The 12,874-nt window shown below is 46.5% G+C and overlaps 1 protein-coding gene across 2 annotated transcripts in view; it reads right to left on the bottom strand.

Annotated features, from left to right (window-relative positions):
- Positions 1 to 12,874, bottom strand: part of MEGF11 (multiple EGF like domains 11) — a 1,692,327-nt gene that overhangs the window by 350,442 nt on the left and 1,329,011 nt on the right. For both annotated transcript variants that reach the window (XM_069222897.1, XM_069222898.1), the window contains exon 14: positions 5,848 to 5,994. In XM_069222897.1, the coding sequence (XP_069078998.1) occupies positions 5,848 to 5,994 (147 nt within the window). The remainder of the gene's footprint in view (positions 1 to 5,847; positions 5,995 to 12,874) is intronic.

Below are 12,874 nucleotides of genomic sequence, written 5' to 3'. Positions count from 1 at the left end.
GAATGCATTAAGGTGTACCAGTGCCGGGTCAAAACAAGCCCACCTCATCCCCCCAACACCATACTTAAAACTAGAAGTACCTGTTGTGATGCCCTAGTCCCTGAGCCACACCATGCCTTATCAGAAACATATGTAGATGCCAGCCAAGTCAATGCAGGGCTAATCAAGCTGGGGGTCCTAACAGTGAGTTAGAGTCCATCAACTTCTGCAAGAGTCTCGTGTCCACCGTCCTGCCCGCCTGCCATACAGGAGGCCCCTCTGGCCCTAGAGAGTGAGCCCTGTGCTCCCGACTGAGGGTTCTGCACCAGGGAGCTGTGTGTCGTTCACCCAGAGGGCTTCCTTCTCCTCCCTTCAAAGGAATCAAACCACTACTGTGCATGTTAGGTCACACCTGTACCAAGCCCCATGCCACCTCTGGCAGATCAAAAACAAAGTCTTGTCTTGGAAGATGACATTCAAGTGGGCCAGAAAGAGGAACATATATTGGATGTTCACGACTGAGTTTTTTCTATACTTCTTGAAAGGATCTCCTCTGCTGCAGAACCTTTAGTGTGTAGTCCAGAAAGATCATTACTGAGGAGGATTGGAATATTAGAAACCCAGTTTTGCACTACCTGAAAGATGGCGTACTGATTGGTATACTTAAGAATGCAGGCAATAAAGGGGCGAGGCAGGAGATTTTGCAGTTAGGGCTCTTTGCACCCTCTCTACGATGCAACAAGCTGACGACTTCAAGGCTGGCACACAGCTCGTGAGCCAGTCAACAATGAATGATGCCCGTTCGGTACACTCCACCCCCACTGGGATGCCCACAATGTGCAAATTACTACACCGAGGTCATCCTCTCCACCTGGGCTCTCAGATGGCTGACCAAATGTAGGGACGCAAGGCAGGGTTCATGTGATTTAAAGGTGTCCTCCATTTCAGAGACTCTGCCCTTCACCTCCCAGACCTTTTCTACTGTATTCCGTAGGTCCTGTCAGATCAAAGATAGGTCCACTTTCAGGTCCACCATTTTGCCCTCCATGGTTTCTTTGAGGTCTTGGATCGCCTACAGGATTGAGGATGTTTGTAGCCCCTTCGAGCACGTCTTCGCCACCTGCTGTCCCAATATGATTAGCTAATGCAGCCTGCTTCTTGTTTTTGTCAATTTTCTGTTGAGCGGTAGAGCCGAAGGGATTGACTCATGCCATGATGAAGCAGGCATCAGGAAAAAGGGGGCAAAAGTCCAGGGCCGAGGGTTCAAGAGTGGCAGGCCACAACCTGTGAGGCTGGGTTAGCCCCATCTCCAGTGGGATCCACCAGAGTGCAATCCCGGAAGCGGCGGGTCACATCTTGCCACTGAGCTTCCCCACACATGTGCCCCCTCAAACTCCATCCACACAAGGCTTCCTCCTGCCATAACGACCACTTCTGGGGCAGCAGCGTCAATGCCAGCCACAGAACTCTTCTTCTTCCAAGTGTGGCCAATGGGAACCCATAGCTCCCTTAATCCCAGACAGGCATGCACCCGAAATTTGATCACAACAGGGGCCAGATAGTGAGCATCTTGCGGCTCAATGATGCTGCAAAATGTGGCAGTCTCTGCAGGGGAAATTCATCTCCAGAGGCATCACAGGGACAGGCAGCATCCACAGAGCAAGGGGACGCAGAGACTCAGAGCCACCGCCCAGCCCCAGGTCCAGTACGACGTCACTCAGGGTCTCAGTGAGTAGGGTGGGGAGAAAAAAAAAAGAAGAGTTACTCTCCGGTGTCCACATCCAGGGGTCCCTCCTTGCTTCCCCAACCCTACTTGCCTCCCTAACCTCACCGAAGATGGGCTTGCCACATGGTGGCAGATCTAGTGTCTTGCATCTCATCTTGAAGGGGGGATGTCTGAAAGTGCAGGCCGGCAGCAGTTCTTCATGCCCTGCCGCCTGTTCCTTGAAGTCGGTCATGTCACTGCTTTGGGGCATTAGCCAAGGACCAAGTTCAGCATGTGTGGAAGTGCACTTTAATATGGGTCATCTTTTTGGCCCTCAGCTGCCACGTGGGTGCCGTGGACCCGTGCACACTCTGCTGGGGCCTAAGCCGTGGTGGACAGAGCCTCAAACCCATCAGCATGGACTCAGGACTGGGCCCACCGCTCCAGTCGCAACCTTTTGAGGGGGACTCCATCGCCCCAAACTGAAATGCCAGTAGTGATTCTGCAATTATGCTGCTCGTCCCGCAGCCAACAGAGTAAGTCCCTATGCAGCCGCGGTGCATCTCACCCTGCTGCCGACCAGCATCCTTCATGGCCTCCGACCTCAGAGCATCGTCTCTGCGCCAGGTCCGTGAGCCTCAGGCAGGTGCCAGGTTATTGCTGCCCCCTAGAGTTAACCCAGGCGGGATCGCCCGAGGGTCGGCGGCTAATTCCGTATCGTTTGCGTTTTGCGGCAGAGCTCTCTTACAGAGCATCTGCCTTTGTTGCCTCCAAAGCCATGCCCCTTTCCTGATGTTTTTGATTTTGTTATGGGCACTTCACCTATTCTTGAAGATAATGTTGCCCCCGATCCTGCAAAGACACTATCTATTATCTATCTCATAATCAACAATAGCGTCAACACATCTCTCTTGACAGAATATCACTAGAGGTTTTGCAGTATCTTGGTCTGTCTACAATCCATCTGTATCTTTCTGAAAAGGGGCACTGCAGAAATGGAAACAAACTCCATATGTGTCCAGCATCAGATTTGGCCTGGAGACACAATATTCTAGAAGTGATCTTCAGAAATAGACACAATACTCCTGACGTGGCCTTCAGAAAATGACACCACATTCCTGGTATTGTCTGCAGAGCTGAATGCCATACTCCAGGTGTGGCCTGCAGACAGGGACACTCAGTAGTCATAGTAAGTCCTTTGCAATGATCCAAATTCAGAAAAAAGTTGCTTTTCTCCTCCAAAACCTCCTTCTCTCGAAGGCTCAAAACTATGAAAACTTTCTAAAGTTAAAAAAAAATAATTGGCAGAAAGAAGTCTGGCAAAGTTGCACACCCATATCAGGGGAGCACTCTCACATATCCCTAAGTGGACTGCAATCTTAAGTGACAATCCTCTAGAATTTGTTAAATCATCTCTATTTTTCTTGCCCCCTCTGTGGTTTCAGGACTGCTGCAGCACAATCTGGATATTCGCTCAGGGATTTGATCCCATCCCATCGAGTTTGGTTTCCTCTGAGCAGCTCTCAGTTGTTTACATCTGCACATTTTTAGGTTTTACCGACAGATAGCATTTAGCTATCTGTTGTCAAACCTATCGTGTAAGGTACCAATAACAATTAGAGTAGGCGGTGAGTCAGCCTACTGCTTATCATTTGTTGGCTTTCTCATCAATCTCAATTGCTTGCTTCTCATCTGATGACTTTTCTTCAGCGGTTGAGCTTGGCCCTCCCCTGGGACGTAGCTCCTTTATGTTCCTTTTGATTGACAGGAAGACTTTTACTCCTTCACAGCTCACATTAGGAAACTACTTTTTTTCTTTATCTTTAGGCACTGTCTGAGAGTGAATGTGTTTTCTTACTTTCTTTCCGTCTGCTGCTTCCTCCTCACCTACACTCTCTTTGTTGCTTCTCACCCCTTACGACTTGTCTGCAAAAGCACAGGAACTGTAAGGAATATATCCTTACCTTTGCACTGTGTGTGGGGACTGCAACAGTGCCCTGCTGTGCCTCCTCGATGAAGTGGCATTCTCGCCCAACCTCATGTTTTCCCAATGCATTTCGCGTGCACAGGGCATGATAGGGCAACTTCCTGCATGCTGGCTCCTCAAATATACTGCTTACAGGAAGCCAAAATGTATTAAGAAAATTGGGTAAATTCATCTACTAGTAATTTCTTTAGACAAAGTGACCCATTTATTGTTATTCATTGTTGTCAAGAATGTGAATTGTGTTCCCAATCCAAAATGGCTGACCTTTTTTTTGTAACTATGTAATTTCCTGTTCTTTCACTATAGAGAGAGCTCCATCGGAAGTCTGGGCTTCTCACAGTTGTTTCCTATCCATTGTTTGCTCCTGGTTTCTGTGTATTCCATAGTCTTCAGTCCTTCACCTTTATATGATTTTTCTATTCTGACCAGCCTGAAGGTTTTTCTCAGGAATCAAGTATTTTCCTTCTTGCAGGGTTATTTCCTGGAGCAGTTTCGGACTCTCGTTCCAGTCTGTCATCCGCTCCTGCCTCTGGAGATAGGCAGCCTTACAAGGAAGTCAACAGTGTTACCAAGACCAGCTATTGGCAGAAACAGGTGTATTTTTACCACGTTTAATTAAAAAACAGACTTAGTAATGCTGGTGTTCTTTTATCCTTTATCTCCTGCCTTGCACATGTTAAAAGGCCTGGGCATAGTATGCAGAGGCAGCATGTATGGTTCTCGGGGAGACAGAGGCTGCTGCACTCACTCAACCTGTGTTTGAAGCAGAAGACTGACTAGAAAGATGTCTTTTCTCCCAGAAGCCCATATATCAGCTCTCTGAGCTACTACAGAGCACCAAATAGCTGGAGCAATTGTTCCAGTTTCTAGGCATGTGGAAAATAAATAAGCATTTTCCTTTAAATTGTGACACTTTCTCAGATACAGGTTATGCTCTTTAAAGTGCCTTCACCTAATCATGGTGTTATTTTTAAGCTGGATAATAGTGCTATATGATTTCTAACTTCTGTTTAGAATTTTGTTCATAAGTTCAAAAAATAAAGCATGTTGTTAATAAAGATTTGCAATATTGGACTCAATGTTCAGTTTTGAGCTACCTTAATGTAAGTGTTTGCTTTGCCATCAGTATTTTGAGTGCTTTTGAAAAATGTTTTTATAACAGTGTTTTACAAACAAGCATTGTGAAAGACAAGAGCTTATCATTTCCATTATAAATGTAAGATCTATTGGGTTTGCTAAAGCTTGTTACATATTTGCCTTCAGTTCATTTTTGAAAGTTGTCAATGAACTGCGGGAGGTTTCCTGATAGGAACACGCCAATTTGACATTTACTCTATGCTTAAAGAAAATTACATTTCCTTTTTTAAATCAAGGTTTTTAGCATTTCCAAATAAAAATTAGCATTCGTTACATAATGTATTTTTCTTAGGCACAGGTTTGGACTCAGTACACACCGCCCCCGCCCCATCAGTATTCAAAGTATTTTTTTTTTAAATGCAAACATCCACACTGCTAAATAGAACCCGAAGTACAGACGAAGCGAGTAATCATGCCATTACACAATACCCCAAAGAGTGCAACAGCTGATGTTCCTCTTGCATATGTAATAAGAGAAAAAAACAGATAAGCTCTGGCACCCCACACATTAAATTATTCCCAGGCAAATAAACGAACGGAGTATGACTGGCAGAATGATTAGCTATAATAAGGAAGATTATACCTTCCCTGTGGCGAATCGTGCACCAAACAATCTCACTGCCTTAGAGGGCACAGACTGCAAAGCGACTTGGGTAGGCAAGTGAAGGAGTGATTTATTAGAAAGGCTGTGATCTTGCAATCAAGACATCCGGCATTTTTAACCGCTCCAAATGTGAATTTGAGTAGCTGAGGCATGGGGCAGGAAGAGACTGATCTTGTGGGCCATTTCAAAGTATGTGTCCTATGGCAGGATTCAGGGAAGACTAAAGAACCGGGGGCTCGCTCTTGTGCACCAGATCAAGGTAGGAGACGGACGGAGTGATCAAACATACAGCATTCCCTGTGTTAGCAGGAGACCATACACATTGCTTAGGGTTTGTGCGAGAATTGCCTACATTTTCAAAGTGATGGTAATGATAAAACATAAGCACAGCGTGTGATCGCCTTGAGGGCTTATTATAAAGACAATAAAACTTACTTCTTTGGCACATAGCACCCCTATATCCAGGCGCACACTCACAGGTCCCATCCTCTGGGGCACAGGAGCCCCCATTGTCGCAGTTACAGGTCATGGAGCAGTTTGGACCCCACCGCCCCTGGGTGCAGACATTGTCACAATGGATACCTGAAAGAAACCAAGCAAACTATTATGTGGCATCAAAGGTGCTAACCTTGTGTAAATAGCCACTCTGATCCAAAACAATGATGTGCAGCCGCCATTTATTACTAAGTTTTTGTATAATGCAGAACAACGTGGTTTTGCAAGGTAAATATACTCTGAATCTATGCACTTTCTGTATATTTTGTAGAAGTCTCATAGTTAAGTTGTCGAACTTTGCAGGCGCTGGTTACAATATTTGTGTAGAATGTTTTCCATTGTGTGTAAACTTTGCTTAAGGGAAAAAAGATATACAGTCTGAAATGTACTTACCTCTGGAGAATTCCAACAGGAGCAGTGTGGAGGGCAAAATAAGTAGCTAAGCTTCGACCTGCGTGGCGGTGGGAGGCCTCGGTTGGGTAAACAGGAGTGTGGGTCCACATATCAAAAGCGTTAATTGGGAGGCACGGCTAATTCTCAGATTGTATGGATTGCAATTTATGCCATTCCACTTAATATTATTTTAGCATCTGCATGCCTTTGATTGAACACAGGCTGACTTAACATTTAACTATAAGTCACGCTATATGGTCCTGGGATGGAATTATCACTGTCATTAATATTAATAGAATTTTGTCAGCATCTGTTTTGGGTGAAAAATGAGGAATGTTCATAGAAAATGTGATAATCTTTGCCCAAACCATTGAAAGTTTAGGCAGTTTCTTTGTTTTACTGAAAATTGTAGGCCAGGGGTCTCCAACGCAGAGCTTTGGAGCTCCTGGTAACTTAACAATACTCTGGCAGTAGCTCTCTGAACTGCAGCCCAGCACAGTACTTAATTCAGAGGGTCTACTCCAGCTATATTAAAGGTCACTTTGCATGAAAAATACAAAATTTTCGTTGAATGTGTTAATCCAAACTGGAAGTTGCACATTTGATAGAAAACCATGGCCCATATTTATACTTTTTTAGCGCCGCATTTGTGTCGTTTTTTGACGCAAAATCGGCGCAAACTTACAAAACACTGTGGCCCATATTTATACTTTTTAACACTGCATTTGCGCCGCTTTTTGACGCAAAAGCGGCGCAAACGTACAAATTACAATTGTATTTTGTAACTTTGCGCCGCTTTTGCGTCAAAAAGCGGCGCAAATGCAGCGCTAAAAAAGTATAAATACAGGCCAGTATTTTGTAAGTTTGCGCCGATTTTGCGTCAAAAAACGACGCAAATGCGGCACTAAAAAAGTATAAATATGGGCCCATGTATTTTGAGAAACCGATATGCTGAGGTTTGCAAACAAAAAGATTGAAAATCCAAAACTTATTTAAATTGGCATTTAAATAATACTTCAGACGGAGATGTTTAGATTTATAGCTTTTGGTATTTCCTTTGTGCCAGTGGGCACTTATGTCTGTGGCTGTTTCGTTGTTAGTCATGTGGAGGCATTTTATTATCATAAAGCTTTTTCTGACCCTGCTGCTACCAACCCTGTCTTATGTATCGGGTGGTTGGAGCTCAATTACAGTACTGAATTCTAAATATCGTTCAATCAACATTTTGTATGCAGCATATAGACTTCTACAATGTCATGAAAGTAAGTATATAAAGGTAGATATAGTTTTATTTACGTTCTTATCCACATCTACTTATCTTCAAGATGTATATGTTCAAGAAACGTAGATGAGTTTAGAATTGTAAATCTATACTTACCTATACATGTACATTTCTTATAGTGTATTAGTCAGTATCCTGGATATGATATTTTGGCATCACTCAATATTGTGACATTCACCGGGGAGCCACTAGTTGTAATTCGGTATGGTGAGGCCCTTATTGTGAATGTCTCTGATGTGGTCACTGCTGTAGCAATTATGAAAGGCATTACTAGGTCAGGACTATTTGCTTTGATCAGCAGTAGCTCTTGTTAGAGAAAAGTTTGGAGACCCCTGTTCTAGGCAAACATGCTTATTTTCAGATGAACATTTCTGAGCAAAGTTCTTGATTATTTACCCCATAAAAGACAAAAACACTGAGATAGGATTACATTGGACATGTTATTGGTGGCCAACTGATGTCTAAACTTCAGTGATAATACTGGAAAAATCCAGTGCTGGCCATGTTTTTTGATAACCAACTTTATTGATTTGTATACACAATAACATGCCACTTGTAGGGGAAGGCATATTTCAATGTCACAATCGAATATCAATTTACAGATTAATAGCCCCACTTGATAAATAGATAAAACAAAGTATTTTTGCTCAGGCAGAGCTCAACCGTGTAGCCCAGATCTTGGAGTATTTCTCCAGGCAACTCCTCGCCTGACATACGGGCCGTCCACTTGGGTGCACCAGACCATCCCTCTCCTCCATTGGTGCAGTGAGGGGGGGTCTTGGACACCCATCCCCGGCAACGTCTCTTTTCACTATAAGTAGGGCCTTGCCCAGAACTGTTCGGATTGCTCGAGATCCTCCGATGCCTACCATCACCCCCAGCAGGACCATCTTTGGAGAGGGCTCCAGGGCGAAATGCAACAGCGTGGAGAGATCGTTCAGGATTTGCACCCAGTACCTCTGGATATTGGGGCAGGACCAAGCGACACGGAAAAAGTCGGCTGGTGAGTAGGGACATCTGTTGCACTGAGGGTTCAGCTTTAGCCCGGCATAATAAAGCCTAACTGGGGTTAGGTAGGCACAGTGTAGATAGTACATTTGCACCAGTGTTAGTGTGGCAGAGATTGCGATAACAAGTGGCGCCATCAGCGCTTCTCACCAGTCTTTGTAATCTAGTGGACCGGTCCAGGCCTCCCTGCGAGACAGCAGGGGTTGGAGGGACAGGGAGACATTCAATATGAGGGAACGGTATATCTGTGCGATCATCCCTGCCCTAAGAGCCTGCATCATCGCCTTGGCCTCCATAGGGCGGAATTCAGGTATAGGGGTGTCTTTGCTAGTGCGTGTCTCAATTGCAAAAAGTTGTGGAATTGCGTTTGGGACGGTGTATATGTTTCTTGGAGTTTTAGAAAATACATCATGTGTGTGCCTTCCCAGACAACTCCCACCACCATGAGGCCTATAGCGTCCCATCTTGAGAAGCCCACAAGAGTTGCAACCTTCCGCATCCATGTTGGAGTATGTTGGGTGATCCTACCCCACCACCCTGTCAGTCTTAGAGCCGCGCGACAACTGTGTAGGACCTAACTGGGGATGGGACTTCCGTAAAGCGTGTCCATAAGATGTGAGAACCTCATCGTCGAGAGTTCTAGGCGGTAGGTTGGATCAGTAAGCCATTCATTGAGAGTGAGTACCTGGACAGCTAAATAATAAAAGTATAAATTGGTCATAGTTAGACCACTATCATATACACCACGCTGGCATGTATCCCAGGATAGGCGTTCTCTGCCATTACGCCATATGAAAGAGTAAGCCACTGAGTCTGCCTCCTGAAACCAGAGGCGGTGGAGCTGGAGGGGGAAATTTTGAAGGATATAGAGGAAGCGGGGCAGAATGAGCCTTTTATAGAGTGCTATACAGCCCATAACATTCAGCAACAGTGTCTGCCATTTCCCCAGATCTGCCTTCACCCTACAGGTAAGGGAGGTAAGGTTAAGGGCCCAAGTCATAGTCGGGTCTAGTGCCACTCTAATGCCAAGGTAGGTAAAGCTTAGACGCGGGATGGGAATATTTGATTGCCAGTCGACCAGATCATGTGAGTCTGAAAGCGGGACCAGGAGAGATTTCTTATGATTTACTCTGAGGCCAGGGGCCTCACCAAATATGAGCACAGTTGGAGACACCAGGGTCTACTCACCGCCGGTCGTGACAGGTAGAGCAGCACATCGTCAGCATAAAGTGCAATGCGATCCTTCTCTCGCCCCACCCATTGCCAACCCTCAAGGAAGGCATCTTAGTGGATTATTTGTGCGAATGGTTCTATGGCTAGGGCAAAGAGAAGAGGGGACAAAGGACAACCTTGTCTTGTACCCCTCCCGACCGGAAATGCCTCAGAGAGCATTCCATTCACTAGGACACAAGCTGTCGGTGTTTGTTAGAGTAGTTGGATCATGCGTCGAAAAAAGCATCCCAGGCCTACTTTCTGAAGGACAAGATCTAGGTACCCCCAATCCACTTTGTCGAATGCTTTTTCGAAATCGATTAATAGAAGGGCCACTGTGGAGGTGAGCATGTGCCTATACACCAGGGCGACATGTAGCCTTCGCAGGCAGTGTCTAGTGGTGAAGGTTGGCATAAAGCTGCACTGATCGTGATTAATCAGGTGGTGCAAAACTGTCTTTGGATGGGTGGCTAGTATATTGGCGTAGATTTTAATTTCGCTATTAATTATTGATATCAGCCGATAGTCTGTGCAGGTCCTAGAAGGGGGGCAGGACTTAAGAAGTACCACTATTGTGGCCTGATCTAGGTCGTGAGGAAGAGTGCCTCTCTCCAGAGCCTCTTTGAAGAGACCATGAAGCTGAGGTATCAGTATGTCCTGAAATTTAGAGTAGTATTCTGCCGGGTAGCCCTCCGGGCCAGGAGTTTTGCCCGACCTCAGGTTCGTATTAGCTTCCCCGATTTCTTCTATGGTTATAGGATCATCTAGACTTTTACTAATGGGAGCTGGGAGAGTAGGCATATATGTATTTCATTCAGTAGTGGTATCTGCTGTTCGATGGTTGGTCTAGGCGCCGCTGTGTATAGAGCAGCATAGTATTGAGCGAATATATATGCTGTATCCCGGGGGCGGTATAGACCGTTCCAGTTTCGTCTATTATCTCTGGGATCTGTTCGCCAGCCAGGTCTGTTCGGTAGCCAGTAAAGTAGTTTGCTATTCTTATCTTATAGGAAAGTACCATCTTGCCTGGCATGTTACCCCCATTTTTACATGTATGTCAGTTTGTTTTTGCCTTTCTCACTGGGATCCTGCTAGCCAGGACCCCAGTGCTCATAGTTTGTGGCCCGAATGTGTGTCCCTGTGTAGTGAGTAACTGTGTCACTGAGGCTCTGCTAATCAGAACCGCAGTACTTATGCTATCTCTGCCTTTAAAATTGTCACTATAGGCTAGTGACCATCTTCACCAATTCTAATTGGCACACTGGAACACCCTTATAATTCCCTAGTATATGGTACCTAGGTACCCAGGTTATTGGGGTTCCAGGAGATCCCTATGGGCTGCAGCATTTCTTTTGCCACCCATAGGGACCTCAGACAAATCTTACACAGGACTGCCACTGCAGCCTGAGTGAAATAATGTTCACGTTATTTCACAGCCATTTTACACCGCACTTAAGTAACTTATAAATCACCTAAATGTCTAGCCTTCACTTAGTGAAGGTTAGGTGCAAAGTTACTAAGTGTGAGGGCACTCTGGCACTAGCCAAGTAACCCCCACATGGTTCATGGCAATTTCCCCGGACTTTGTGAGTGCAGGGACACCATTACACGCGTGCACTACATATAGGTCAACACCTATATGTAGATTCACAATGGTAACTCCGAATATGGCCATGTAACATGTCTAAGATCATGGAATTGGCCCCCCATGCCAAATCTGGTATTGGGGTGCCAATCCCATGCATCCCGGGGGCTCCACCATGGACCCCGGGTACTGCCAAACCAGCTCTCTGGGTTTTTCTCTGCAGCTACCGCTGCTGCCAACCCACAGACAGGCTTCTGCCCTGCTGGGGTCTGGGCAGCCCAGTCCCAGGAAGTCAGAACAAAGAATTTCCTCTGAGAGAGGGTGTTACACCCTCTCCCTTTGGAAATAAGTGTCAAGGGCTGGGGAGGAGTAGTCCCCCAGCCTCTGGAAATGCTTTGAAGGGCACAGATGGTGCTCTCCTTGCATAAGCCAGTCTACACCGGTTCAGGGAACCCCCAGTTCCTGCTCTGGCGTGAAACTGGACAAAGGAAAGGAGATTGACCACTCCCCTGTCCATCACCACCCCAGGGGTAGTGCCCAGAGATCCTCCAGTGTGTCCCAGACCTCTGCCATCTTGAATCCAGAGGTGTGAGGGCACAGTGGAGGCCTCTGAGTGGCCAGGGCCAGCAGGTGACGTCAGAGACCCTTCCTGATAGGTGCTTACCTGACTAGGTGGCCAATCCTCCTCTGAGGGTAATTTAGGGTCTCTCCAGTGGGCTTTTCCTCAGATAACGATTTGCAAGAATTCACCAGAGTTCCTCTGCATCTCCCTCTTCGACTTCTGCCAAGGATCGACCGCTGACTGCTCCTGGACGCCTGCAAAACTGCAACAAAGTAGCAAGAAGACTACCAGCAGCATTGTAGCGCCTAATCCTGCCGGCTTTCTCGACTGTTTCCTGGTGGTGCATGCTCTGGGGGCTGTCTGCCTTCACCCTGCACTGGAAGCCAAGAAGAAATCTCCCATGGGTCAACGGAATCTTCCCCCTGCTCCAGCAGGCACCAAACTTCAGCATCACCGGTACTCTGGGACCCCTCTCATCCTGACGAGTGTGGCCCCTGGAACACAGGTGGTGGATTCAAGTGACCCAGACTGTCCAGTGGCCCAGCTGTCCAAATTTGGAGGAGGTAAGTCCTTGCCTCCCCTCTCCAGACAGTAATCCTGTGTCCTGCGTGAACTGCAGCTGCTAGGGCTTCTGTGCACTTTTGCAAGGAATCCTTCGTGCACAGCCTAGCCCAGGTCCCCAGCACTCCGTCCTGCATTGCTCAACTCGCTGAGTTGACCATGGCTTCGTGGGACCCTCTTTTGTAGTGTTGAGACGACCGCTGTGCTCAGTTTTCTTGAACCCATGTTCAAGTACTTCTGCGGGTGCTGCCTTCTTGTGCGTAGGCTCTCTGTGTTGCTGAGGGCCCCCTCTGTCACCTCTTGGTCCTTCCTGGGCCCAGGCAGCACCCTTTTTCTTCAACCACGACCTTTGCAGCTAGCAAGG

This window comes from Pleurodeles waltl, chromosome 3_1 (assembly GCF_031143425.1).
Source record: "Pleurodeles waltl isolate 20211129_DDA chromosome 3_1, aPleWal1.hap1.20221129, whole genome shotgun sequence".
NCBI lineage: Eukaryota > Metazoa > Chordata > Amphibia > Caudata > Salamandridae > Pleurodeles > Pleurodeles waltl.
Note: the sequence above shows the minus strand (reverse complement) of the source record. Positions and strands in the feature narration are given on the sequence as shown.